This window comes from Pogoniulus pusillus, chromosome 30, assembly GCF_015220805.1.
Source record: "Pogoniulus pusillus isolate bPogPus1 chromosome 30, bPogPus1.pri, whole genome shotgun sequence".
In the NCBI taxonomy this organism is placed as follows: domain Eukaryota; kingdom Metazoa; phylum Chordata; class Aves; order Piciformes; family Lybiidae; genus Pogoniulus; species Pogoniulus pusillus.
In genome coordinates this window covers 9,497,579-9,525,525 of record NC_087293.1, presented here as the reverse complement: position 1 = coordinate 9,525,525, position 27,947 = coordinate 9,497,579, and the positions used below count along the sequence as shown (strand labels likewise).

The 27,947-nt window shown below is 45.7% G+C and overlaps 1 protein-coding gene across 9 annotated transcripts in view; it reads right to left on the bottom strand.

Moving 5' to 3' along the window:
• PITPNM2 (phosphatidylinositol transfer protein membrane associated 2) overlaps positions 1-27,947 on the bottom strand; it is a 148,988-nt gene that overhangs the window by 27,887 nt on the left and 93,154 nt on the right. For all 9 annotated transcript variants that reach the window (XM_064168976.1, XM_064168974.1, XM_064168978.1 and 6 more), the window contains 11 exons: positions 27,222-27,436; positions 25,254-25,375; positions 23,326-23,559; positions 15,750-16,073; positions 13,021-13,116; positions 9,018-9,122; positions 8,074-8,144; positions 3,659-3,903; positions 2,946-3,135; positions 1,775-1,894; positions 1,205-1,416 (listed from right to left, as the gene is read on the bottom strand). In XM_064168976.1, coding sequence (XP_064025046.1) covers positions 1,205-1,416; positions 1,775-1,894; positions 2,946-3,135; positions 3,659-3,903; positions 8,074-8,144; positions 9,018-9,122; positions 13,021-13,116; positions 15,750-16,073; positions 23,326-23,559; positions 25,254-25,375; positions 27,222-27,436 — 1,934 coding nt within the window. The remainder of the gene's footprint in view (positions 1-1,204; positions 1,417-1,774; positions 1,895-2,945; positions 3,136-3,658; positions 3,904-8,073; positions 8,145-9,017; positions 9,123-13,020; positions 13,117-15,749; positions 16,074-23,325; positions 23,560-25,253; positions 25,376-27,221; positions 27,437-27,947) is intronic.

Genomic DNA, 27,947 nt, shown 5'->3' with positions numbered 1-27,947 from the left:
CAACATTCACTGTGAGACTTTCTCCTACCAATCTTTGACAGAGGGGTCCCTGACATGGCAGGACACATGAATCCCTGCATCTTGGAGCAGCAATTTCAAGTAGTGAAGGAGAGGAGAAGCACAGGACAAGCCTTCAGCTTGGCACAGGGCAAAAGGAACAGCCTTGGACACAGCAGCAATGCAGACAATGGTTTGTTGGTGCAGAGATGTTGCTCCCCAGTACCTGGGACGCGGGGAAAGAGGGATTAAGAAGATGTTGCAGTTCCTCCAGACTTGTAGGAGGAAAAGGTCTGGGCTGCCCAGTTCCATAGGCTGCAGAAGATGATTCAGACAGAAAATAAGCCTCCAGGCTTACAGAAGTAATCCCTGACTGATCACCAGTGATGGAGAGACTGCTATGAAAATTCCATTGGTTGAGATAATGGACACGTTTTGGAAAGTCCATCTGAAGAAGCTTTGGAATGTGATAGTGGGGGCTTTGACAGTGAGCAACAAATCCAAAACACGACCTTAGCATAACTGAGAAGCCTTAGCAGGGAACAGAGTACTATCCCCTGGCCCTGCTCCATACTGGGCACTTGGATTACTTTGTCAGAAAGCCACACAGACAGAACAATCCTCATGTGCAGCTGAAGGCTGTCCCATGAACCAGCCAGGGTTCAGGATGTCTCATCCACAGCACTCTGCCACCAGAGGGATTCTGCTCCTGTGACAGCAAAGGGCAGCACAACTCAATCTCACAGAAACCGGGCCAAAATGAAAAGATTCTTGTCTCATGTCTTTTCCCAAGAACAGGCCAGCCAGCTCAAAAGCTGCTTTCAGAGCTGCTCTGGCATTAATACAGCACTGGACTTGCTTCATGTTTCTCCCTTCCATGAATTTGCTTTCTGAGCTCCAGCCTGCACTACAGCACAGCAAACCAGCAGTCACCTGCCTGCCTCAGCCATCAAGCCACAGGATGAGGGCTTCTTGCCACCATAACATAGATGCAGTGGAGCAGGTGGATTCTCCTGCTGCTACTCAGCAAATGAGCTGTTAATTTTTTTATGTCTATAGAAGACACTGGAATTTATACCTCTCTAATCTAAATGAAACACTTCCCTCCACTTCACTTATCACAGGATGACAAAGCAACATTTGGGTTTCACATATGCACCAATCTCAGCTCTAGGCCACTGCTGGTTCTGCTCCTTCAAGATCTTACCTTGAAAGAAAGGCCTGGTGCTGTTTGATGGTGTCCAGCTCGTAGGTTGATGAATCACTCCTTTTGCGTGGCAGCTGCTTCTTCGGATCTTCTCCGTTGCTACGGGGAATATCAATGTTGCTCCTGCTAAGCTGTTTGCTGGCTTCCAGATTAGAGCCACTGGAACAATAGCTGTTGTTTACTGTTATTCCAGGAGACAGGAGGTCGGTATCCTGGGATTGGAAATATATGCAGTTAGCACTCATCTGAATCAGGAGCACATCTAAATTGTAACCTTCCCCATCCTCCTTTCCCCATCTACCCTAGGACCTAGTTGAAGGCAATACAGTATCTCAGATCAAACCACCAGAAACACATCCCAAGGCTGCGGGTGAAGCAGATGCAGATGTGGGTGACATTTCACACCAGAGGGTGAAGCATCCCTCTTCAGAACCAGCACACCCAAACTGAGACACGTGTGCACTTTCAGACACATTTGACACTGATAAGGTTTTCATTGTTTCATGGAAAGATCCTTACTGAAAACAGAGGCTATGGAGGTGTTGTGAGCAGACCTATTCCCATCTTTACCTGGACACTCACGACACTTCCTCGCCGACTACTGTTCTGACTCTCAGACACAGTCTGATTGCTGTAGCATAAGGCATCAAATCCCAGGATTCCTCCAACACAGTCACCTACCAAGCAGACCTGAGAAAGGCAACAGAAGCAGGGAGTGAGGAAAACAAAGCCCTTTCATTTCAATTCTGAGCAGACACTTAATATGCTGGATTACACCTAGGAAAGCTGCAGTAAGAGGATGTCCAGTGCTTTCATCAGTAAAACTATTCAGTCAATGAACATCCACTCATCCCCTGCAGAGTCTTGTTAGCTAACACAGCTAATGTATCCTGGCTGTTCCCATCAGCTGACTGGTGTGAAATGAAAGCAACACAGAGCTCTGCTCATGGAACTCACTCCAGCCTCAGAAAACCAAGCTTGATTCCTTCCTTGCCTGCTGTCCGCGCAATCCTCAGGCAAGCTTCCCTGTGCTTTTGCCTTACATTTGTACCCTGAGGAGCTAACACGGTCCTGCCTCCAAGGGTATTGAGCAGACAGACACAATACAGAACTGACATCCCTGGGCAGAAGGTTGGTTGGGATGAAGCTCAGTAGATCATACTACAGCAGTGCAACATGACAGCTAATCCAATAGCTCAAACCTCGTGGGGCTAGAGAGTCACTTTGCTCACAGAGGTGTGAGGCTCTGTCGTGGTCTCTTACAGGGTGCTGCAGCTGCAGAATCTCAAAAAGGAAAAAAAAACCCAACCAACCAAAACCACAAAATTCCACTTCTGTGACAGCTCCAGCACGAGCTGCTAAAGGTCCTGTAAAGATGGGAATGCTTTAACAGCTTTGGTGCACGATGGGAGAAGAGATCACCTTTAGTAATAAAAGGTAGCAACTCTTGCCCTGGAAAGTTGAGTCACACTGAAAACTGATTAACTTCACAGCTTTGTAGCTTCATTTCTGAACACAAGCTCGGACTTTGCTTTGAATCCCGAAGGTTCAAGACAGAACATAAGCAATAATCTCTCTCTCTCTCAGAAAGAAAGAAATGGAAGCACAACGCTTTCTTACTGCGGCTCCACACTGTCACATTTCCAACCCTCCTGAGAGATGAATGGAAAAGAGAGCTTCAGAAGGAAATTGCTTCACTCTCTCTTCCTTTCACGGTGGCTATAACCAGCTGCTGGCTCACCTGGCCATTGAATGACATGCCCTCCTGGGATTTGACGAACTCACTGTAGGCCTGGTTGGCTCTGACGATGACTGTGGCTACCGCTTCTTGGTACTGCGGGGATGAGGTTGCTAGCAGAGGGAGTGCAGCAAGAGGAATGTGATCCTGGCTGTTGGATAGGCAGCCTTCGTCATAACTGTAGGGGCTGAGGCTGGATAGGGCAAGAGGCACGGGAATTATTTAGGAGAAGAGACACTGGAATTATTCAGCCTAACAAAGAGAGTGGGGAAAACCATTTGCAGACAGTACAGTCAGTACTGTGGTTCATTAAAAACAGCCTCAAGATAGAAAGGCCATTTATTTCTCTGTGAATGGGTGAGAGCTTAATAAATCTATTCCTCCCATCAAACGTAAATCTTCAAGGACAACATACTTACACTGACAGAACAACCCTCAGACAAGGAATTAAAGCCTTAGTATTTATTGGATTAATTAGAATAAATCAATCTGGGACTCTTGCTGCATGATTGCTGTATTCACTGCAAAGTATGAAATCGAGAGTGAATGCCTCACTGGTATATTAATAAGTGCATCCTCAAAGCATGGTCAGAGCTGTCAATATTACAAGCAGAACGTTTCAGGGAAGCAAGTTAAAAGAAGAAAACAAACCAACCAACCCACCCAAGAGCGAGATTTTGTACACGTCTCTCCATGACAAAGTAGCATCAACTTACCTAGACACCAGTGAAAATGCTTCAGAGCAGATGGCTGGGCAAGGGACTAGCCTGATAGCAATGTGCCCAAGAGCAGCTGGGTAATGGACCCTCATCACTGTGTCGAACACTGTTGTGATGGTGTTGACATCCCCCTGCTTAGAGCTCTGGTCACCACTTCCTGAGTCCAGGATGTTCCCTCCATGGAGTACCAAGAGGAGGACATGGATTTTACTTGGTTGCATTAATGGCTGCACTGATTCATCCTAGGTGGGAATGAAAGAGAGCATGGCAGAAAAGCATATTTGCTAAGAGATTTTATTTGGCACAAGTGCATTTTATGCAAATTTGATCACCTTTTCTTCCCTAAGTGCACACATGGTGCATCCAATAAATGCACTACCCACGTCAAGTCTGGTCAGGGATGAGGCCAACAGCAATCTGTGAAGCAAAGTATTTTCAGCAGAATCAGTACCCATGGCACAAGGCCTTGGCAAGCCCCCATCTAGAAGGGAGAAGAGTCCAGTTTGGGACATCCACACACATAGACAACTACAGTGTGAGAAGGGTCACAGAAGGACAAGACACATGGAGACTTTCTGAGTGAGAACGAAAGAGCTCAGCTTGATTTTCTACACAAAGACACCTGCTCTCTGACACAGTGGAGGTGAGTAAGGTAAGTTAGAGAGGGAGAAGTGGCACTTAAAGCACAAAGCAGGTGCAAGCACAAGAGTCTGAACTGATCCTGAGCAAATACAGACTGGAAACTCTGAAACACAGGAGATAGGAGAATCTGACTACTCCTTCCAGGTCACTTATTCTAGACAAGTGCAGGCACAAATGCACACATACAGCCTCAGCAGAACTGACTGTCCCAAGCAGAAGGAATGCTGAAAGAAAAAAAAATGGCATAAAACTGTAAGCAGATAAAATATGGCAATAGTAAAGACATCTCTGCTGAGCGTTAGGGTGGAAAAATGAAGACATAAAAGAAGGGTGTTGGGGTGCTGAGCTCAGCTGCAGCAGTTGACAGTAAAACACATTCAGCGAAGTTAACAAAGAGAGGTCAAATAGGTCAGCAAGGGACAAGTTTCTGGGGAAAGAAGTTGTAGGAAGAGATCAGTCACTGCATTTTGTATGCCCAGAACTGAAGTTATAAATAAGACCTGAGCTGTTTCTACTATTGAAAAGATAAGCTGAAAAAGAAAGAACTTCAAGACCCTTTGACCCAAGGCATGGCCAAAGCTGACTAAGAGTGTTGTATCAGCAGAGTAAAGCATTTTATTTTGGCTGTTCAGGTCATTTTTTATTATGCTGAATTAATTCCTTGCCTAAACAAAGAGGCTGTAGTTTGGGGGAAGAAGGGAATTGTATCTGATCTCCATAGAATCACAGAATCAACCAGGTTGGAAGAGACTTCCAAGATCATCTAGTCCAATCTAGCATCCAGCCCTAGCCAATCAAGCAGACCATGGCACTAAGTGCCCCAGCCAGGCTTGGCTTCAACACCTCCAGGGACAGCGACTCCACCACCTCCCTGGGCAGCCCATTCCAATGCCAATCACTCTCTCTGCCAACAACTTCCTCCTAACATCCAGCCTAGATCTCCTCCAGCACAACTTGAGACTGTGTCCCCTTGTTCCGATGCTGTTTGCCTGGGAGAAGAGACCAACCCCCACCTGGCTACAGCCTCCCTTCAGGTAGTTGTAGACAGCAATGAGCTCTGCCCTGAGCCTCCTCTTCTCCAGGCTGCACACCTCCAGCTCCCTCAGCCTCTCCTCTCAGGGCTGTGCTCCAGGCCCCTCACAGCTTTGTCGCCCTCCTGTGGACACCTTCCAGTACTGCAACATCTCTCTTGAATTGAGGAGCCCAGAGCTGACAGCACTCAAGGTGTGGCCTGACCAGTGCTGAGTACAGGGGCAGAATAACCTCCCTTGTCCTGCTGGCCACACTGTTCCTGATCCAGGCCAGGATGCCATTGGCTCTGCTGCCCACCTGGGCACACTGCTGCCTCATCTTCAGCTACTCTCTACCAGCACCCCCAGGTCCCTCTCTGCCTGGCTGCTCTCCAGCCACTCTGTCTCCAGCCTGTAGTGCTGCTTGGGGTTGTTGTGGACAAAGTGTAGAACCCTGCACTTGGCTTTATTAAATCTCATCCCATTGGCCTCTGCCCACCCATCCAGCCTGTCCAGGTCCCTCTGTAGGGCTCTCCTACCCTCCAACAGATCCACACCTGCTCCTAGCTTGGTGCCATCTACAAACTTACTGATGATGGACTCAATCTCCTCGTCCAGATCCAGAGTGGGTTATCATTAAGTTCCTTGCCAGAATAGCTTTAAGCCAAATCTTGATACTGCAGGAGTGGGTACAAGAGTATCTATTTGCACTGGTCACTTATATCACACTTCTAATATCGATTCACTACCAGGGCTTTCAGCGTTTACAACTCCCATACAGACTCAAAACCCCCACCCCAACACCACCATACATGAAAGCAGGCACTGATCCTCCCTTCTGTGCCTTATCACTTTGTCCTAGCACAGGCAATGTTTGAGAACATCCTAGGTTGTCAGCTCCCTGCTGAGGCAGAGAAATAGCCATTGGGAGGGGGTGTGAAGGGCAGCAGTATTTTCCATTTGGCAAATTCTTCTAATTTTAGCATCTTTAGTCACCTGTTGCCCTTTGAGTAGTGAGTGAGTCCCTGACAAACCTGCTGGTGGGAGGAAAGCATGCCCTGGCACACGTTAGCAACCTAACAACTGGCTTACATTTTTACCAGGTAATGTTGAAGTATGTCTTAATACACAGCCCACCAGATACATGAAAATTCACATCCAAATCTGTAATAAAGGTTTTCCAGACCTCCTGCATAAGAATGGCCTTTAATTATTTAGCAGCATTACACTGTACTAATGCCTGCTCTTTAAACCTTCTCCACTCCAGATGGGAGTGCCTGCAAAGCGAACTTTTGCTTGGCCAAAGGATGGGAGGAGCATTCTCAGTACTCAGATCTACTTCTGCTTTCATTTGGAGAACAAAGTGAGTCACCAAGTTCAGGTAGGTCAGAAGTTTATCAGCAATCATTTGGGGCACTTTTCCCTTTCATTTCATTAACCTCTACTTGGAGGAAGTGAGGAACAAGCAAACAACTGCTAATCAGTTTAAGGGTGGAGGTGGCCATGTACATTTTTCTTGTAAGATCTGGAGTCTCTTAAGATATCTGATTCCTGAACCACCCTTTTTGTGATGATTTTTTTTGTTGATTTCACCTGAACTCAAGGAGAACCTTCTTTGAGGGTGATGGAGCATTGGAACAGGCTGCTCACAGAAGCTGTGGAGTTTTCTTCTCTGGAAGCTTTCAAAACCCATCTGGACACTTGATCTAGGTGAACCTTCATCAGCAGATGGTTGGACTAAGGTGATCTCCAGAGGTCCCCTTCAACCCCTACCACTTTATGATGGAGGCTAGTAATCTGAAAATTATTACAATGGTGGCCAGAAATCCTCTACTACTTAAGTAGACTGTGAACAACTCCAAATAACTTTTTCATCTTACTTTGAAGTTTGCTCTTTTTCTGAAATGAAGGCAGAAACAGGAAGGAGTTGAACTTGTAAAGTCCTCTGAAGAAGATGACAGAGCTCTCCACACTGCTTTGAGCTCCAAGAGAAATCCTAGGGCTACAACTTGCTTATCTTGAGGTGGCTGGAGAGTTCCTATCCCCAGCCATCCACTCTCCCCACGGCCCTTGAGTTCTCAGTCTATTACAAAAAAGCCAAACCACCATGAACTTACAGCCTAGCACTGAGAGTAATGTCAAAAGCATGCTTATGGTCTTTGATAGACTATGACATGACTTAGGCAGTCTGCAAGCAGTGACATCATCTCTGCAGCAGAGACAAGTAGATGCACAGCCACTCTGAAATGCGTTGTCCCACAGAAGTGCAAAAGCAAGTACAGGAGTGTAGAAAGCCAGAGAGTGTCTGTGTTGTTATCTTTTCCAGAGCACTGACACAGGCTATGCTATGACCTGTCTCCAAACAAGACCCTGAGCAGCTCCAAAGGGTGGGCTAGAGCCAAGCTATGTCACTTTAACCACTGCAGACTTCACCTTGGTGCTGCTGCAAAGTGGCGCTCCCACATCCACATCAGCTTGCTCAGCAAGACTCTACCCAGCAGTGTCTCAAGCTGCAGTTATCCCCAGAGGATTCATATATTTTCCAGCTAGATACCTGACACTGCCTGTACAGCAGACAGCATCTTCTAGGTGATATTCACAAGAGAAGTGAAGTAACCCCATACACCTAGCCATGAAGCACTGCGTGCTGGTGTGGCTCAGAACAACAGAGAGGCATCACTCACAGCCCTTTACCCCATTCACCCCCCCCCCACATATTCCAGCAGCAAGGATCTCACAAGAAGAAACCAAAGCACTTACTTCAATGATGCTGAGCCTCTCCACACTGGAGCCAACATGGTACTCTGCTGATGGCTCATGATACAAGTCACCTGGAAGCACAAAGGTTTAACCTGTAAGAGCTGCAAGATTCTGTCTGGCAAAGACACTCTGCCACAAAGACAGTTTGCACCAGTGCCTCACAGCCTCTTCTGCCTCACATCTCTAATTATTTCATTTGCTCTCTCCACCTCTCCTGCCTCCGTCCACCTCAGAAGCCTATGCAGTGCTAGGTCACTTATTTTCCAGCAGTGTCTCCTACCCTTGGCAAGCAGTGAGGACGTTAGTGAGCTCTTCTCTCATTACAGTGATCCAGTATCATTGCTTTATTAAGGATGGTATCAAGGGGAAAACCCTGCACAACTGTCAGAAATGATTGGTTTGTGGGAAAATAAAAGGAATTGCTTCAACTACACTGGGGGAGCAGAGATGTGATGCGTTCATACATCTGTGCCTACACAAACCAGCTTTGTACCAGAAAGCCTAAGTGTCATCTTCCCCCGTGCTGCTGCATGAATTGATCTGGCTGAGGAGCCAGCTCCCTTTCAAAACTTCCTAACGATGAGCAGAAAATAAAACCGAGGCAGATACAGGCAAGAACAAAAAGGATGGAGCGAGAGCAAAGAAGAGGCAGGAGAAATTCAAGCCATTCAAGACAGGGCTGGAATATTTCATCATTATACAAGAGAATCCTGCCTTTGGCACAAAGGAGCTTAACCAACTGGGAAAATCAAAGAGAATCAAGCCCTCAGCTCCCACTGGGTGATTCTTTCTCAGCAGTCATTTCTATGCTCCGTCTCAGCTTCTCCTATTGTAAGATAAGGATAACGAGTTTTACCTTTCTCAGAATGTGGCTGTAAGAGTTGCCTGGGAATGCTGCAAAACCTCACATGCATTTCTTACTTAAACATTAAAAAAGAAATTACCCTGGACATCATCACATTCAGGGCTCTCAATTTTGTCCATCAGATCATTGGAACTCCACTTGGTGATCTCTTTCGGGAACATTTCCTCGTTGTCAGACAAGTCCTCTTTAAGAAAACAGATTTTGGGGGAGTCACAAACACACAGATATGTAAATAGGCAAGAGCAGAGGAATTTTGAATACAAGTGAGGTCTCATAACTCTATGTCATCTTACAAACATTTGGATGGCTTCAATCATAATAGAATATGATCCTTTGCCAGCTTTTGTTCTACAGGAACCAAAGCACCTCTTGAACAGTAAACAAAATGATCTAGTTGCATGTTTTTAACAAACAAAACTCCTCCAGTGTCAAAAAAAAAAGGTCAACAGTGGCATTAAAGATCCAAGTTCTTCTTCTTGTCATATTTTCTGATGATGCTAAAGCAGGTAGAATGATCCAGTACAGTAGAGAACAAAGCAGTGTTTGCTGCTGGGATCTTCCTAGACCTGTTTGAAAGCTGAGGGATGTCTCTGGGGGAAGCAGTGACAAGGGTCACCATTGTTAACAGGACAAAACACCTAAAAAGGCATGAGTAATAAAGGAAATGTGAACTTCCTATGCTATCTTTAGCCTAATTTCCTTGGGAGAGAACTGATCACAATGAGTGCATGTCTACAATTTCCCTCCTACCTCAGGACCTTCAGAATTCTCTGGTTTAGTTCACCTACTGAAGTATAAAGTATCCTCAAACCAGTATGTTCTTAGAAGTGTAATTAAAAGGAAGAGATATAGAGAGGACAAACCCCATAAAACACCTCACAGTAGTACTCAAACATAAGACAGATTAATAGCCTTGCTCTAGAGCAGACATCAGAGGAATTATGCCAGATTAGGGGAGAAAGGAGAGCTGTTAGGTGGGCAATGTTGGAAGGGATGCTTTGTGTCCACACATGTTTCTGTGTTGCAGAGTCCTAAATTCACTGCAGTGAGAGCCTGGTGTGGGCAGAGTCCAACCCTGACTATCCATGGGCCTCTGCTGTACACCCATAGGGAAACAAGCAGCTGAGTTCTGTGGAGGCATCACTAAATAGGCCATTTAGCAGTCATAGTACTGGAAGAATTCACACTAATATCCCCACTGGACACCACCCACACTGACCCCCCTACCTGCTGGCCTGGGCTAGGTTACCCAACTCATGTAGCCCAAGTCTGAACAGAGGGTGGCCAGTCTGGAGCTGAGAAAGGGCTCCCAAAAAGCTTTGTGTCCAGCCAAAGCTCCTCTAGACAGAAGCAGCCTGATGGCTCCTTTTCTGGGTGAGAATATGGACCTAATGCAAGCAGTGCAGCTGCCAAACTTGTTTGGTTTCCTGTGGGTTCAAGTAGAAAGGGCTCCTGCTTGAACCCACGGGAAAGCAAACAACAGCAATGCAAGTCATTGGTATGGGTTACTGGCTCCATATTGCTTTGTTTCCTCCTTTCTCTTCTCTCTGGGTTTTTTTGTTACACTGAGGATGTATCTTTTACTGTTACAGAGGTTAAGTGCTTCCTAATTGATTTATTGTTCTGCATTTAGTATTTCTTTCCTGAAAATTTTTGGCTTGTAAATTTAATAAAGAGTTATAAATGTAATAACAACAGCAGTAATTACAGATGTCTTGAAGATCTAAAAGCTGCAATCTTCAGAGCCCCAGACTGGGATTCTCCCTTCCTTCTTGCTGTACAGTTACTGAGAAAATAATCAGTTGGAAGGACTCTCAGACAGGGAACAAAAAGATTACTAAATATAGTTATCCTTTCAGCAAATACAAGCAATAGCTTTAAAAATCTATACATAGATGAAGGGGGTTAAATGCAGAGGCAAGCAAAGAGCAATTATTTTTAGGAGTTTCTATTTACAATTGGACCATCAAAAGAGAGCAACCTGGAAACTTCACATCAGCATGCCTTTCCTTTTTCAGCTATGGAAAAAATGTGAGTAAATCCCCATTTCCCTGCACAAGGGAGCGTGGAGCTACCTGTTCAGAGCAAGTGGAAAGCAGAGGCATGCAACACATATGCTGGCAGAGAATTAAGAGGAAGATTGCACTCGAAGCTTCTCCAGCAACTTAATCTAAATATTAAACTTATTTCCTTGAGAGGTTTAATTATAGCCCTTATTGCTCCTCAAGTGATCTATGAATGGGATATTGCTCCTGTTATTAGCATTTATTACAGGATAGGTATTAGATATTACTGCATTTGTCACTATCTTTACCAGAGTATGCCAGTGAAGGAGGATGAGTGGGAAGCCAGCAACAAGAAATCTTCTCGGGCTCAGGTTACGCCCACTGCACGGTGAGGAAATGTGTGTGTAGATATGGGAAGCACTACTGAGGAACTCTGCTTGGTGTTGACTCACATCCTGATCTGTGCCAGTTCCCATGGTACCGACCCCACAGGCCTCCCCGGCAGGATGAGCTGCAAGTGGTGCTTCATACCCGCTCACAGACCTGGAGCTGGGATGTGTCACCTGCAGGCCAAGGGACAAGAAGAGGTCCCTCCCTCCTGAGAAGAGGGCTCTGTTGAACAGCACACACACCAAAACTTCAATTCATCAGCCAAAATCCCATCAGACTTTTCAAAGCAAACTGTGTGGATTGCAGAGGACATTCTGTACCCCTCTGTGCTAGAGCAGGAGAGGAGCTGCCTTTGCTGTTACAAGCTCCTAGAAGTACTGCAGCAGGGGTGCTGATACAAACTGTGGCACAAGGCTCATTTTTGTTCCTTCTCCTTCCCAGGTCTGTTAGGAGCATGTCAGGGATTCCCTGGGGCCTGAATCCCAAGCAGAGCTGTCTCCATCTCAGTTTTATCACTGAGTAATTAAAAGGGCAAAAAAGAGGGTGGATAGCAGTGATGCCGTTAGGATGACTCACTCCTCTTTTTCTTGTATGTATATTGCTACAATAAATCCCTTACATAGCTTTTGTAGATGGTACAAAAGTTAATAAATAGAGACACTTCAACTAAGTTTGCCCTTCTCATTCCAGGCAAGGGACACATTCATCCCTTCCCTTGCACACATCCTGGCCATTTGAGCTGTTATTCTGCAAGTCACTGCTCTACAATAGCATCCCAATTTCTACCTCAGAATATAAGATGCATGTCTAAACATTTGATGCAAGAACTCCCCTGGAACATGATACTATCAGGCTTTTTTAGACTGAACTTTAGCTGAACATCAGTGAAATGCTGCTTTACAGAACCAGGGTGTCATCTTCTAGCAACTGCATCTCACAGAAAGGTCACCAACTTCATCAGCACATGTTGTGCATCTAACTTAGATTAGCATTCTGAGCCCTGAGAGAAGAGTCCATCTGTTGTCAGTACAGACAGAGTCCTTCAGGCTTACATACACATTAAGCATCATATATAAAATTAGTGCAGTGAAATGAGGCTGCTTTACACACATGCACAGAGGAAAAGAAAACACAACAACTCAGCTTTTTCCTAATACATAAGTCAAAAATTAGTTGGAGAATTCTGGAATCAACATTGATTAATTGTTGCATTCATTACTGCACTTCTTGGAATGGGAGAATAAGGAGTTAATAAAGGAGTTAACTTGGGTCTCTTCAGGCCCAGACAGGACAATTAATCATACCTCCTACCAACTAAAAAATAAATGAGAAAAATAATCAGTCACATTGAATCACAATTATTGGGACACACCCACTGTCCAGGCAGCATTGCTGTATTTCACCCACATTCCTGTGCCCCAAAGGTTACGAGTGGTGGAGATCCCTTTGAACACACCACCCTGAATCCCAAATGCTGCCTTAAATCTAGGAGTCTGCTGGGCGATGCTGGGGATGCTTGCAGAAGCTGCACCGATGCTGCACATATATCTTGGCTAGAAAGGGAAGGAGTTCAAACAAAGCACAAAAGTCTCGCTTCCTTCCCCACTCACCCCCCACCCTCCTGCCTTTCCTCTCTCTCACCCCACCATTTCAGAAACAAACGACGGCGATTTAGGCTCCACGTACCATGTGCATCAAAGAATTCATCATCTGAGCTGTCATCCGAATCCCTGGCAATGCTCTGCATCCTCCACTCGGAGATACTATGGCGTGAGGGGCTTGCTGGAAAACACAGAAAAGCCGATTGCGACACGCTAGCCCGGCACGGTGGAGAGTTCCCAACATGATCCTTGCTGGAGGAAGAGCCCTGTGTGCTCTCTATGAAAACTCCCTGCTGCAATACCAAAACCACAAACCCCCGATGATGCCGGCGTGATGTCAGTGTGCCGCTTTACAGCTCCTGTTTGTTTACTGTTGTTAGAACCTGCCAGCGAGATGCTACATTAAAGCAAGCTGCTTCTATCACTCTCATGCTATTTTGAATGGCAGCTATTTATAATTGTTAGTAGGACGTGCAAAAATCAGCTGGGTTTTAAAGTTTGCAATTAGGAAGGAAGCAGGCTGAGTGGAAGCTTTCCTCATGCCTCTAATCAGCACACAAACCATGCCTCTGCTTCGCTAACTTTCGGGTAGGTAGCTAAGCAGAGCAGCCTGGATAGAAATAATCTGTTTTCTGGAAGGAAATTGCTTCCATACAAATTGGATTAGAGATCTATTTAAACTTTAAACTTGAATGATTTAAGCAACATGCTATCCAACTACTTCATAGGGAGCTGTCACAGCGGCTGTCCTGATGGAGAGAGGAGAAAACTCAATGGCCCTTTTGATTCCTGCTTGCTCTCCTGTTCTCACACCTACCTGCTCCCTCTCATTTTCCCCTCTGGAGTTCCCCGTGCTAAATATAAACATATTAAGGCTTTTTCCTTTCATTTTTCCTGATATAATTTAGCAATGATCCAGCCAGAAGTCTTTCTGGCTGCACTTGTTACAGAGCAGCTGTCTGCTGCAGGGAGCAATGTCCAGATCATGATGAGAGAGAGGGTTTCTCTCCTCTCAGATGGCTCTTGCATGTCACACAGCACACACAAAGTGCTTGCAGCAGCCACCTCCCCTCACACAGCAAAAACCTGAAGAGACTGACAAATTCTCATTTAGCACACACAAAGAGGCTGAAAGGCTCTGGTTACTGTGACAGCTGCACAAGCCCTTTCGTGCTAGTGATGGGAGAGTGTTAAATAGGTAAGTCAAATTCTTCTACTTTTGCTACTCGGTTGTCAAGATGAAATGAGGATGGAGACCCTGTGCAGAGTCATCTAATTGCAGCTCAGCATTACCTCTGCAGCCCCCAACTACTCCACCACCCACCCCTCAGGGAGCAGCAAGCGAGGGGTTGGCAGAGCAGAGCTAATTCACGCTGGAGTGACGTCAAGGCACTCACATAATAGTTGCTAAAAATAGAGCATCTAATAACATATGGGATGGTGACAAGGGTCCTGCTGTCACCAGAGGTCTCGCTCAGATGGTATAGAGAAGACTGAGATCTTCTGGAGAAAAGGCATTGCCTTTTTCAGCTGGAGGTAGCGGTAAGTGGAGCCAGCCCTCTTTGCTTCCATATGTTAATATGCTGCCAGCACGAAGAAGGATTAAAATATCTGCATGACGTACTTCCCAGCACATCACAATTCGTTTCTTTCATTACTTTTTTTTTCTGCAAGAGCTGAGACATTCTGCAGTTTAAAAGAAATTCATCCTTTGCTACTAGTGAAAAAACTTCAAGCAAAATCCTAAGAGGTCTGAAAATCGCAGCTTCTGGTGAATGTTGGGGGAAGAAGGGGCTCGTAACAAAGAGCAGAATGAGAGATGGGCACATCAGGATACAATCCCAGTGCAAAGTAGCCAGCATTTTCATCTTTATGCAATGATTTACGAAGCATCTGGTAGGTTCTTCCCTGGGGCTTGCTCCAGTGAGTCATCGCAAGGTAAAACTACCGCTCATCTCTCATGCGCCCCGTGATGAAACCAGTGATGGAGTGGCAAATAAAAATGGAGACTCAACTCACAATATTTAGTGCATGAGAAATGGAGAAGCTTCACTCACCCAGATGTCCCCTTCCACTGTCACTGGAAGAAATGCTTCCCCTTAGGGTTTTCAGAAAAAATCAAGATGGCTTTTTTTGCCCTCTTGCTGTCTGAGCTATTACCCTGCTATCAGCTGTGCTTGACTAAAAGGAGAGGGAATTGCTGAGGGTTCAAGCTTTCTGGCTGTGCCTCGCTAGGGATTCACCACTTGGTACAGAACAGCCTGAGGAAGAAAAGAGTTAACACAGAAAGGGGAAAAAAAAAAAGTGACTGCCAAGGGGAGGTGAATGAGGGAATTCAGGACTCAAAGCTGAGTCCCTACATAGTGGGAGCTTTAACAGCAAAATCCTGAAGGCCTTCTGAGTACTATTTAGGAAGGAATATAAACTTGATCCATAGTCCCACCTAACCCCAGGCTGTGAGGTCTCGTCTCCAGCTACCACACATCATCACCACTGGAAGTCAGCAGCCGACACCTGCATTTCTGGGCTATCTGCATTAACCTGTCCAGGAGCTGCTTGGGATGCTTCCCTGTTTGAGCTATACTGCAGCATCCATGGAGCCAAATGCCCTTTGGAAATGAACGTAGCAGTGTACAGCCCTGGCCATGGAGCAGGGGGGGCCTGCTCTAGGTGCCTCCCAGAAAAGGAGAGGCAATTAACAGTGACCCACAGCTCGTTTGGCTCTGTGACACAGCAGAAAAGCAGATATCCAGAAAGGGAACACTTCTGAAGGACCAGGCAGTTCACAAGAGCAAGTCATTAACAACATCTTACCTCCTCTCTTTGAAGATCGTGAGGACTTGGAAGAGGTGGACCACTGCTTGGTGAGTGATCTCCCGGAGGCTGCTTCGCTGTTGCTTGTGGCACCCTCTGTGTCAGCAGGCGAAACTATGTTGGATTCAACATCCTTCTCACCAGGAGCATCTTTGACTCCGTGTTGCTCAGCATCATTTTCACTGCAGAACTGGGCCATCTTCTGAGCCAGCATCAGCTGTGCCTCCTTCTCCAGCTGCCGGATATCCTCAATGGTGAGCCCATACCATTCATCCTGCCAGCACCACGCCTGCCGATGGGCACGGACCATGACCTTCCGCAAGCCTGCAAGGTCAAAACGCCCCTGTCACCAGTGCTGCCATCTCCTGCAATCCATCTGCTCCCTTCCCCAAAACCTCAAGACGTTATAGCAGGGATATTACAGTGGCAGCAAAACCACAATGCTCTAAGCTGCAGTAAAGGGCCTTCACATAGCAAGCAAGATGGCAAATTGGTCACTTCATGCACTTTGCCTTTACAGTTCTCAGCAAGAAAGCACATACTCAAAAATTAGCCAGTCCTCTAGGACTTCTTTTAACTTGGAAAGGGATTTCCTGACTCTGGATGGAGGACTTTGCTTTGTGACTGCCTGCTCCACCAAAGAGGAGCCACACACAGATCACAATTACAACGTGCATAAGGTTCTAGGAAGTTGTAAGTTGTGGATCCAGCCTTTGCAGTGAAGCATGATCCCAGAAGAGGGAGGAAGAAGGAAAAAAAAAGAGACAAAGCCAGTATCAACAACAACAAAGCTGATTTTTTTTTTAATCCAGGAGAGTTTGAAGTGGTTCTTCATGAACACTACACAACCCACCTCAACTGACAGAGCACATCCTACATCAGCAGTGCCAAGACTAAAGTTGCTTTCTTTCCTTGGAAACCTAGTTTCTGCTCTTGGTTTCTATATATCAGTGAAAAAGCATCACAAATATGAGCTTCTGAGATAATGGCATGCAAAAGCAAAGTAAGGGAGGGAATAAAAATGCCTTATTTTGCTGATACCATCTGTCTTCTGCTGCATGAGAAAAATGAAGTGGGTAAAGCCAATTTAAAATATTTCAATGTATCACTTATCTGAAAGGAAGAACTGTCTCCATATCAACACAGAATACTCCTAACCAGGCAACAGAAACTCTCCTCCTTTGACTTAGAATCACAGAATCAGCCAGGGTTGGAAGGGACCACAACAATCATCTAGTTCCAACCCCCCTGCCATGGCCAGGGACACCCTACCCTAGAGCAGGCTGGCCAGAGTCCCATCCAGCCGGGCTGTAAACACCTCCAGAGATGGGACCTCAACCCCTGGACAACCCATTCCAGAGTCTCAGCACTCTCAAGCTGAAGAATTTCCTCCTCACATCCAGCCTGAACCTACCCATCTCCAGCTTTGCTCCATTCCCCCTAGTCCTGTCACTCCCTGATATCCTGAAAAGTCCTTCCCCAGCTTTTTTGTAGGCCCCCTTCAGATACTGAAAGGCCACAATTAGGTCACCTTGGAGCCTCCTCTTCTCCAGACTGAACAGCCCCAACTCCCTCAGTCTGTCCTCATGAGAGAGGTGTTCCAGCCCTCTGATCATCCCAGTGGCCCTTCTCTGGACACACTCCATCAATTAATATTGTCACAGCAGCACAGTATCACAGTATCACCAAGGTTGGAAGAGACCTCACAGATCATCAAGTCCAACCCTTTACCACAGAGCTCAAGGCCAGACCATGGCACCAAGTGCCACGTCCAATCCTGCCTTGAACAGCCCCAGGGACGGCGACTCCACCACCTCCCCGGGCAGCCCATTCCAGTGTCCAATGACTCTCTCAGTGAAGAACTTTCTCCTCACCTCCAGCCTAAATCTCCCCTGGCGCAGCTTGAGGCTGTGTCCTCTTGTTCTGGCCCTGGCCACCTGAGAGCAACCTCCTCCTGGCCACAACCACCCCTCAGGTAGTTGTAGACAGCAATAAGGTCACCTCTGAGCCTCCTCTTCTCCAGGCTAACCAATCCCAGCTCCCTCAGCCTCTCCTCGTAGGGCTGTGCTCAAGGCCTCTCCCCAGCCTCGTTGCCCTTCTCTGGACACGCTCAAGCATCTCAATGTCCCTCCTAAACTGGGGGGCCCAGAACTGAACACAGTACTCGAGGTGTGGTCTAACCAGTGCAGAGTACAGGGGCAGAATGACCTCCCTGCTCCTGCTGGCCACACCATTCCTGATGCAGGAATTAATATTGTCCCCCTTTTAATTCCTGGGAAACTGAGGTAGAGATCATAGAACCACAGACTCATTAAGGTTGGAAAAGACATTCAAAATCATCAAGTCCAACCACTATCTAACTCTAGCAAGGCTGCTGCTAAACCATGTCCCTCAGCACAGTATTTGTGCAGCTTTTAAACACCTCTGGGAGTGGAGATTCAGCCACCTCCCTGGGCAGCCTGTTCAAACGTTAAAGAATCCTTTCAGTGAAGAATTTTCTTCTAACATCCAACCTCAGCCTCCCGTGACACAACTTGAGAATATTTCTTCTTGTCCTATCACTTGGTACTAGGGAGAAGAGGCTGACAGTTTGATGTATATGCTACAAGTAGCAGTGGAAATTGTTACCACTGGGATAATGGATCCACGATTGTCCATTGCTAAGCCCGGAGCAAAAACACACTGAGCCATGAAGCTGGCATGGCACATAGAGGAGCTATTCTCCTACTCTGATCAGGGTCCTGTCTGAAAACCACAGGGCCAAACCACCAGCACTGCTATTACAGGCTACAGAGCAATCAACAGGCTACATTAAAATCATTTAGGCTTTGGAAGCTGCAGACAGAGCTGTTTCATCCCACTGGACACAGCGTTTCTAAGGTGTTTCCAGCACCATGTGCTTCACTGTTGTACAGAAGATCTTGGATCCCACTACTGTCACAGTTTCTATGAAGTTCAGCCTAAAGATCCCTTTTGATTTCAGCCATCATGCTTTTTGTTTCTAAACCATGCTTTTTGTTTCTAACCATCAAAAAGCTTAGTTGTATATGTTTATTTCCTCCCAGGTCTGGACACTTTGTCTGCTCTGCTTTTTCAGTTAGCTTTTCAGCTATCACAAGCAAACCTATTAGGAGGAAATAGCCATTGAGATCAGCAGCTAATGCAATGCATCAGTTCAACCTGAACTTCATTTGCACAGCAAGATTAAATCTATCAATATTTTATGCATTTCTCTGCCTGACTTTCAGAAGGAAGAAGCACCCAAGGAGAGGCAAGCTTGAGCCATCAGACTGTGACCTTCTGGGGGCAGAACAAGGGCCCTTGGCAATTTAATTCCTTTCAACCATAGTCGAGATTCAGAGTTATTTTCCCCCATCAGATTACTTTTTGCAAACTACAGAACGTTTTAGCCTCTTCCCCTCCTGTTGATTCACGATCAGCAGACCTTAAAGATGAAGATTAAACTGCCATCATATCCACACTGATAGCCACAAATATATTTCCCTGACATAATTCAGAACTGCACCAACATCATCATCTTTTGGACCTCCACATCTACAATACTTCTGCCTTGCCTGAAACACCTTGAAAACAGACTGTGATCAGACACAGAAATGAATGGCTGCCTTGCTGTCATCCCAAGGCTTCCTCTGTTCTAGGGCTCAGCAGCCTCCACTTGTGCTCCAGGATCCAGCCTTGATGTAAAATGCACCAACTCTTCAGAAATTCTCTGTGTAAAGGCACAGATGCCACTGACCACACAGCTTTGTTTTACTGGAATAACATCATAGGGAACACGAAAACCACTTGGGGTTAAAAAACAGTTTCCTGAAGTTCCCCTCTGCCTTCTTTCACTTCATCTCTTAGATCACAAAAATTGCTTGTAGTGCTCCCTCCCAGCCCACAGACCTGCCCGTCTGCACTGTTCACATCTCTTTGATTAGACAACCCAAATGGCCCTTGCTTAAAGCTTTGTTCATTTGAAAACAGGATGGCATGGCAGCACAGCCCTTGTGCCTCTATCCCTCTCAAATAGTTACGAAGTCAAAAAGACTGAGATGATTTTCCTAGCCTCTGGCCTTCACCTGGCCTGTGTCAGCGATGCTGCATCATCAGAGGATACCCAACAGTCTCAGCAGGCAAGTCACACACTATAGTCGATCAGAAATAATGGGAGCAGTTTTTTCTAAGGATTCAGGCACCAGCTGATTTCAGCAATATCAGCAATTATCAGACTACTATTTCTCTAGAGCATGCAATGCTTTGCTTTAACAAAAACCCAAGGAGAGCACACACACAGAAACCTGCACGTGGAAAGCCAGCTCAGAAGTGCCTGTCATTGTTGCATTGATTTAATAACATTTCCCACTGCACTGTGCAGCAAGAGCATCTGTGAAGAGTCTAGCAGGGTGCTACCATTCAAATCACTTGTCTTTCAACTCCCAACCTCAGCAGCTCCCAGACTGGTTGAATCCTTGAGGTGCTGACTCTTGTACATGATTTGCCTGCAGATAGCAGTGATGAACTTGATCTTACAAAAGGAATTGTAAATGACCAAGAGAAGAGTCTTCAGCTGAATTTAAAATGCTTTTGTCTGTAGTTCTGGGTTTGGTTTTCAACATGAAACAGAACTAGGAAATTGAACAAATTCTGTGCAAAACAAATCAAAACACTCCACCAAATCCTGCCTCAAACCCTCTCAACCGTCCATATAAAGGAACCATCAACTATGTACCCAATGGCAACATCCTAAAACCTCTCTCAGCAGATGGAGGATGTCTGATTTCCCCTGTACATTACTTCCTCAACTGTCACAACAGATCCCACGGTCTTGCCCAGTACAGTTCTGTTTGCCTGTGTGTATCTGATCAAAGGATACCTGCAGGTGTATCTGCCTACTTCCCTACCCTCCCCTGATCAGACCACTCACAAAGAAAAGCCTGTGGCCATATCAGCATCATGCTAACTACAACCTGCCCACCATTAAAAAGACCAATCTCTAACTGCAGGACTCACCAGGCAGTGCCATTCTGGATGAGAAACACTCATTTGAATGAGAAGCAAGAGTTCTGCAAACCAGCTTTTAAATTCACTTCCACTTCATCTCTGGCCAGTGGTTTGGGTATATTTTGCCCAAGATGCAGTGGCTTTGATGCTGGTCTAGTTACTGGGATGGGAACACACTCTGCCATAGTATATAATCAATAACCCATACACAGTCAACACACATGTTTAACAACAAAAGAATCACAACCCACGAGCACCATTAGGAAGCAAGTGGGAGCAGAACATTATGCAGTGCCAGTCCAATTAAACTTAAATTCTATGAGAAAGGAGTAAAAAAGCATGCAAATATTAGAGCCAAGTAGACTAATAGCCCACAATTTTAGTCTGTGTCTCAGGCTGTCAAAGCACTGAGTAACTGTCCAATTAGTCATCAGTAAAAATGGCTGTTGCACTCAGCAAGACTGAGAATGTTTCAACAGCATCCCCCAGAGTTACTCCCTCTGCGCTCGGGAGCCTTTCCATGCATCACAATCCATCCATCACTACATTCCAATGTGCTCTTCTTTCAACCCATTCTCTAATTTTAGTTTCCACCACTAAGTACCCACTCCTTGCCTCAGGCAAGGGTCGGATCCCGCTCTTGGTTTTAGGCTCCTTTTTCTTGCTGGTTTGGTGATGCTGCACTGAGCTCACTAACGCCCCAAGAAACAAATCTGCAGGTACTGGGAACAGAGGAACCAGGAGAAAAATGCCACGGAGAGGCTGGCACACAAGAACATCTCTGAAACATGAAAGCTTGGTCCACCATCAGCTGCAGAACACATTAAGGTGGTGGTTGAAAGCCACCAACTGGCATCAGTAAATAAGTTTGGCCAGTTATGCTGTAGCCCATATCTTTCCAACTTAAACATCCTCACACCTCGCCGTGTCTGGTACATCTGCTATGGCATCTTCCCACTCCTTAATGGCTCCCCCACGGCTGAAACATCGTAGGGGAAGGCCAGGCTTCTTCTGTAGATGCTCAACACTTCTGTTTCCACTTCTCACTCACTCAACTTATAGACTTTTCTGATTTTATGCATCTTAACCACTTTGAAACACAGTATTTGCCATCATTATAACAGAGTGGAAAGGCTTTTGAAAGGCAGACAATGAGCTGGCTGGCTCTGGAAAAGCCTCAATCAAGAGGAAAATGGCAGGCAATCTTTCATGAATAACAAAAGAAACGTTTCTAAGGGACCACAGCTTAATCTATGCCACACACCCCTGAACAACTGGAAGAGTCACATGCTTCTTCTTCATTTAAGGGCCACAATGGAGTTGTTATTCTGCCCCCGTGTTTTGCCGTACACACTAAATTAACCCATGTCACCCAAACCCAAGGGAGTTCATTGCAGAGAGCCACTTGCAATACAGTCTGTAACAGGTAAAAGCTTCCATCTGCGGGTAAAGGAAAACCAAAGGAGCTTGAAGAAAGCACCCCGTGATTACTCAGAGTGGTGCACACTTCTCTGCTGCTCTATCAGTGCTTTCCACATTAACTCCTGGGAACACGGCATGACTCAAAAAGAGCTATAAAATTGCTTGTGTTAGCAACAGGCACTTCCAGGAAGTTTTACATCTAGAAAGGACAGCTGCAGAGGCCACGCAGGAGGATTTACTGTGTACAAGGAGCAGGCAGAATCCTTCAGACAGCCTTTTTTTTGCCTTTCCTTTGCCAGAGTAGAGCCATGGCTCTTTATTTACATCTTTTTCTTTTTTTCCCTTGATATGGGAATACTTCTTTAAAATATTGTTTAGGCTTTCTACATGCCCATAGATCCTGCCTCTTGTGGCAAGGCTCAGAAACTGTATCAGCTCTGTTATAGATTTTCTGAAAAAAATAATTACTGCCAGAGCCGCTACTACCTGCACTCCTGGGACACAAACAATACCACCTGAAAAGCACTGACCTAAGAATGATGCCTCAAACAAAGCAGCACATTTACTTACACGTGGAAGCTGTCAATGACCCATGGTGGGTCATAACACAACGAAGTGGGGGGCCCCCCGATCGCTGCAGCTTTGAGGACAGCAAAGTATAGCCACACAGAGACCCACCAGCCCTGTGACAAGGCAGGCAGAAACCGAGGGCATTGGAGGTAGTGGTTTTCCAGAACCACTTAGGACTCAGAAGTGAAGCTTATTTCATTGAGCAGCCCTTTGGGATTTTGTTTGCAGTAAAAAAAAATGGCAGATTAAAAAAAAATTATCTGGCAAAGTTTAACAAACAAATCCTTGTCCAAAAATAAAACAGAGAATGCAACATCTTGTTGCATTCTCTGTTTTATTACAGGGCTTGAAACCCTGTCAATGGCTACATGTGGTTTGGACTCTCAGGAGTGATAGAATAATAACATGATTTTGTCTGAACTGACCCACAGCTCTGCAAGAGAGTAATCAGATCTGAAAATCTCTTCACCGAGCTGTCTTGGGATATGATACATTGCACATATCTCACCTTTATGTTTCAATTCAGAAATAACATTAAGCAGCTGACAGCAAACTCTGCAAGACCATAAATGCTCACCGACATCATGGATAAACCGCTCGATCTTCGACTGCATCCCCCAGTATCTGAACTCCACTTTACACAGTTTATATGCACACATGATGGGATACTTCCCGGGGTTGTTCTTGTACTCTTGAATCCAGTCTTCTGAGAGGGGGCCTCTTTTAGTTTTCACTGATTTATACAGCTTTGGATCCTCCTCAGCTTTGTATTCATGTGGAGGGATAGGATCTTTAACAATATCAATAGGATCTACAGAAAGAAAATAGAAGCAGTTGAGAGATTTCCCTGAGTAAGAGAAGAAAATACCATTTTCAGGAGTTATTTCTGTTTCACCAAATACCAGAAGCATTACAGTGATTTAGCTGCTTTTAACTTACATTAAATGACTGATATTTAAATTGTTTATACATTGCTGCTGGGCAGTGATCAGCTCTGCCAGAGGAACTAGTACACACAGTTCCAGCAAACAGAGGCTTTGCTCCAAAGGGATGCCTTTTGCCCACAGCAACTGCAGATTCACGGCAACCTGGCAGACCTGCACACTCCATCTCCAAAAAGATCTTTTGTACATTCCATCTTTCAGCTCTTCTAACCCCACTCACAATCCTACAAAGCTGTCTACTGTGAGACAGTTAAATACACCTGCCTCTTCTGAGCTCTCTTATGGAAGAGATGCTACCTACTGAACATCTTATCACTGGTGTCCATCAAGTGAGGTTACTGGTAACTCCTCACATGCTATTGTTAGGCCAGAGGCACTGTGGAAAGCAGAAAGTTTAACTGAAGTCCTAATTAACACTTCGACAATGGAGAAGTGGAAACTGAACTGGGAGCAGAGTGACTGAATATATTTTAAAGATCCTCCAGCAGAAGCACCTGAAGTTCAGACTGAAGGGCAGGATTGCACTTCCCAAGAAACCAAAGCTCTTCTGACACTTCTCAGTGAGGCAGCATGACTCGAGTCTGCCTGATCAGATAGCTTGAGGAAGGGGGACAGTCAAACTGAAGGGATTTGAATCATTTAACACTCAAACAAAATCCAACAGGGTTGCTACCATGTCCTGCGCATCTACAGCACTCCAGAAGCCAGAGCAGCCACTAGATGTCCTTCCCCGGAGCTCCCGCTGCGGCCAGCAGTCAGCCTCAGCTCCACACTTCTCCAGTGCCAGCAGCTTCAGAGCGGGGGACGCCTCAGCCCCGCAGCGCTGTACCGCCAGCAGCCTCTGCAACGCAGCCCCGGCCCCGGCCACGCCATGGGCACAGCCCGCGCTAGGCAGTGAGGCAGGGACTGGCTGTGGCACTTGCCATACTCTGCCTTTTCCTAAGATGTTCCCTTTTGCTTTTTCACCCTAACTCCTTCCTTACAGAAGGCTCACTAACCTGATCTTCCAAAGCCAGCTGTGAAGCTCAAGCGTTAACCTGGATGAGGGCGAGACTCAAAGGAGAGGAAGGAAAACCGAAACACTCAGTTTTGCTTCAGAAGTGCACACAAGAATGATTTTCATATTCACAAGGCAACTACTCAGATATTGTTAGCTACATCACCGGGGCTGCACTGGATGACCTTTAAAGGTCCCTTCCAACTCAACATATTGTGTGATTCTATGACTATCCATCAGTATTTTCCTCTCCTGTGATTGTTTCTACCTATCAGGTCCAACATCGTTAGGTATCTTACACCTCTCAGGGGTTGCACAAAGAAGAAAAAGCATCAGCTTTGTTTTACAGATGGGGGATTCAAATTATTTCCATGTGACTTACATCAAGCCTAGAAGAGAACTCAGTGTTCTCACTTTAACTGATGTAACCTCACCCCATAGCCTGACACCAACAATGGCACAGGTGTGTGTTTGAGAGGCCGATAAACAGGCAGATGGGACATGCCAAGGGGAAAAAAAAAAGGGTTAGAATAAAGGTAAAAGTAATGCAAAAAGACTATTCACCTAGAATGGTTTGTCTTTTTTCTGCAGGAGAAAGGTTGAACACGTTGGCTTGCTCTCCTGGATCAGTTTTGTAGTATGTCTCAATATCAATAGAGAACTTCTCCACGAAAGGACACGTATACCTGCAAGCGGGAACAACGCAGCTTAGAGCAAATCCTGCATGCCTTGGCAAGAGGAGAAAATGCTTTCCTAAGGTGTACAAAATCAGCCTCAAATCCAAGCCAGCCTTTGTGCACTTTTTACTTTGGATATGCTTAAAATAGCAACTGTACAAATTAAAGAGATGCTCTTTACTAACTCCAGAAAGGAGTTCACCTCAGCCATGCAGCTTCACCAGAATAACCCACATGTGGTAAAATCCCAGCCCCACAGCAGAGGAGCGAGTTCCTCACATGTGAGAAGATAACAGCACACACCACAGTTACTGGAGACTGAGCACCCAGATTGGCCAAGAAACAACTTCCCAGCTGGCAAGTGGGAAACTCAAAGGGACCACCAAGTCATCTCACTCTGCAGAGGCACTGCAATCTTGTTTGATGATGTCTGCTGCTGGATATGATTATCAGGACAGATTGTTTCAAAAGCAGCTTTCAGAAAGGAGGTAACTTTTAGGCCTGATAACCTAACTCTCTCACAGAGAGAGTGATTTCCCACTGGAATGGGCTGCCCAGGGAGGTGGTGGAGGCACCGTCCCTGGAGGTGTTCAAGAAAAGACTGGATGAGGCACTTAGTGCCATGGTCTAGTTGACTGGATAGGGCTGGGGGATAGGTTGGACTGGATGATCTTGGAGGTCTCTTCCAACCTGGTTGATTCTGTGATTCTAAGTTATGTAATGACACAGACACTGGTACGAGCACCTGGAAGTGCACCTCTACCAAGACAAATGAAAAGCTCTCACCTGGAATCTGTAGCAGAGTAAAAGACAAACTGGTTTTGTGCAGCACCAGGTTTCCTGGCCAACTGATTGATTCATGGCCATTTCAAGACAACAGATAAAACCAGGCTGGAAGTTGACTTTAATCACTTCGAAGTCAGACAGCTCCATTGTATTTAGTCATGAGCAACTGCCTGCATGCAAGCAGTGAGTGCCCACCTTTCCAAGGTTACTTGCAGAGATCAGCTAACACAAAACTATGACACTTTTCAGACCTTTTATAAAAAACAAATATCCATTAAAGCCTTCTTAATATGAAAGATGGCAGCAAGATCAGACTTCTAAACCTGGAAAAGGAATAATGCTGGAAACCAGAGTAACTGGCCTAAAGGCTATTTATTCCAAGGGATCTGAAGTCCTCCCAGACAAAAATCAGCTGAGACACGGAGGTCCCAAGAGGGCTCCACAGAGCCTTTGGCTCTCTTCCCTTCTTAGGGTGAAAACTGCAGTCTGTAGGGTTGTTATTTTCAAGTGAAATGACAGTAAGACAGTTCCCAGAAAAGCAGCAGCAGAATTATTTAGTTATTTATTAAGATTTTTCTCTCCCCACATTTTCCCTGAATCTTGTCTTATTTGACAGTGTTCAATATGACAACTGTCCCATCACTGGGTACATTTATAACTTCCCTGAGCCAGCAGAGATCTGCAATGTTAAGTAGAACATGCAGTGCAGGATGCAAGAACTAAATAAAAAACAGCCAAGATTTCCCACGCTTTGATGGACAAAACAGCTCACATTTTAGAGCAAGCAGCCACAGACTCTCAAGTATGTACGTAGGCAGCCCAGGCAATGCTCATACTCCTGAGATTAAGCACTGTGTAAGAATAATAGGACTTGACCTCAGTTTCTCTAAAGGATATTAATGATTATTTAATGGATATTTAATGTTTGGACTCGATCTTAAAGGTCTTTTCCAACCAAAATGATTCTGTTTCTATTACTGGAGATGGAAGAGATGTCACTGGCACACAGTGACATCAACCCCTCCCTCTGAAGCAGGGAAACAGCTCCAGATGTTTTGCTGAGCTCTACCTTGTCCTTGTGTAAGGATATGCATTCCACGATTCCTCTTCGACTCGCAGAGCTGCCTTGGGCAATATTGACCGAAACCAACTGGGTATGTGCATACCAATGTGGTACACTTTGTGAGTATACTGCCCGTTGCCTCCTGGTCCATCCATGTATGGCCTGTTCTCCAGGATCTCCACGCCACTGCCTTCCCCACATGTCTCTTCTCTGCTCTTTTTCTGAAAGGGAAAACACAGCACAGTCAATCCTTCCAGTGCATTGTACACAGCAAGATCTCAAAGCACCTAAACATTTGGGCTAGTTTCTAAGATTCCTTTGGAGCAGAGCTTCATACAGACAGCAGAGCTGTAGCAGCACCTGGCAGAAAAATTACCAAATTTAGAGATTATAAAGGAAAAAGTTAGGTGCTCATCTGGCCAACACAGGAACACAGACATGATTTAATAGGGATCCTATAAAAATCTGCGTTTGGACACCAAGAGACAGCTGATGGAGTTCAGACAGCACGAATGGAGACGCATCAATTCCTGCTGCTCTAACAGGTTACACACCAATCCTCCTGAGGGCACAACTAAACCTTGGCTCCAGCTGTGAATCTCTCATCGGCACAAATGTCTTTTGCATCAGCAGATGACACAGGGAAGGGGAGTTTGTCTGACGTGGCTCATTCTTGCGGCGCTGTATCAGCATGAAGAAGCATACACACACTGGGTGCAACATCACAGTACT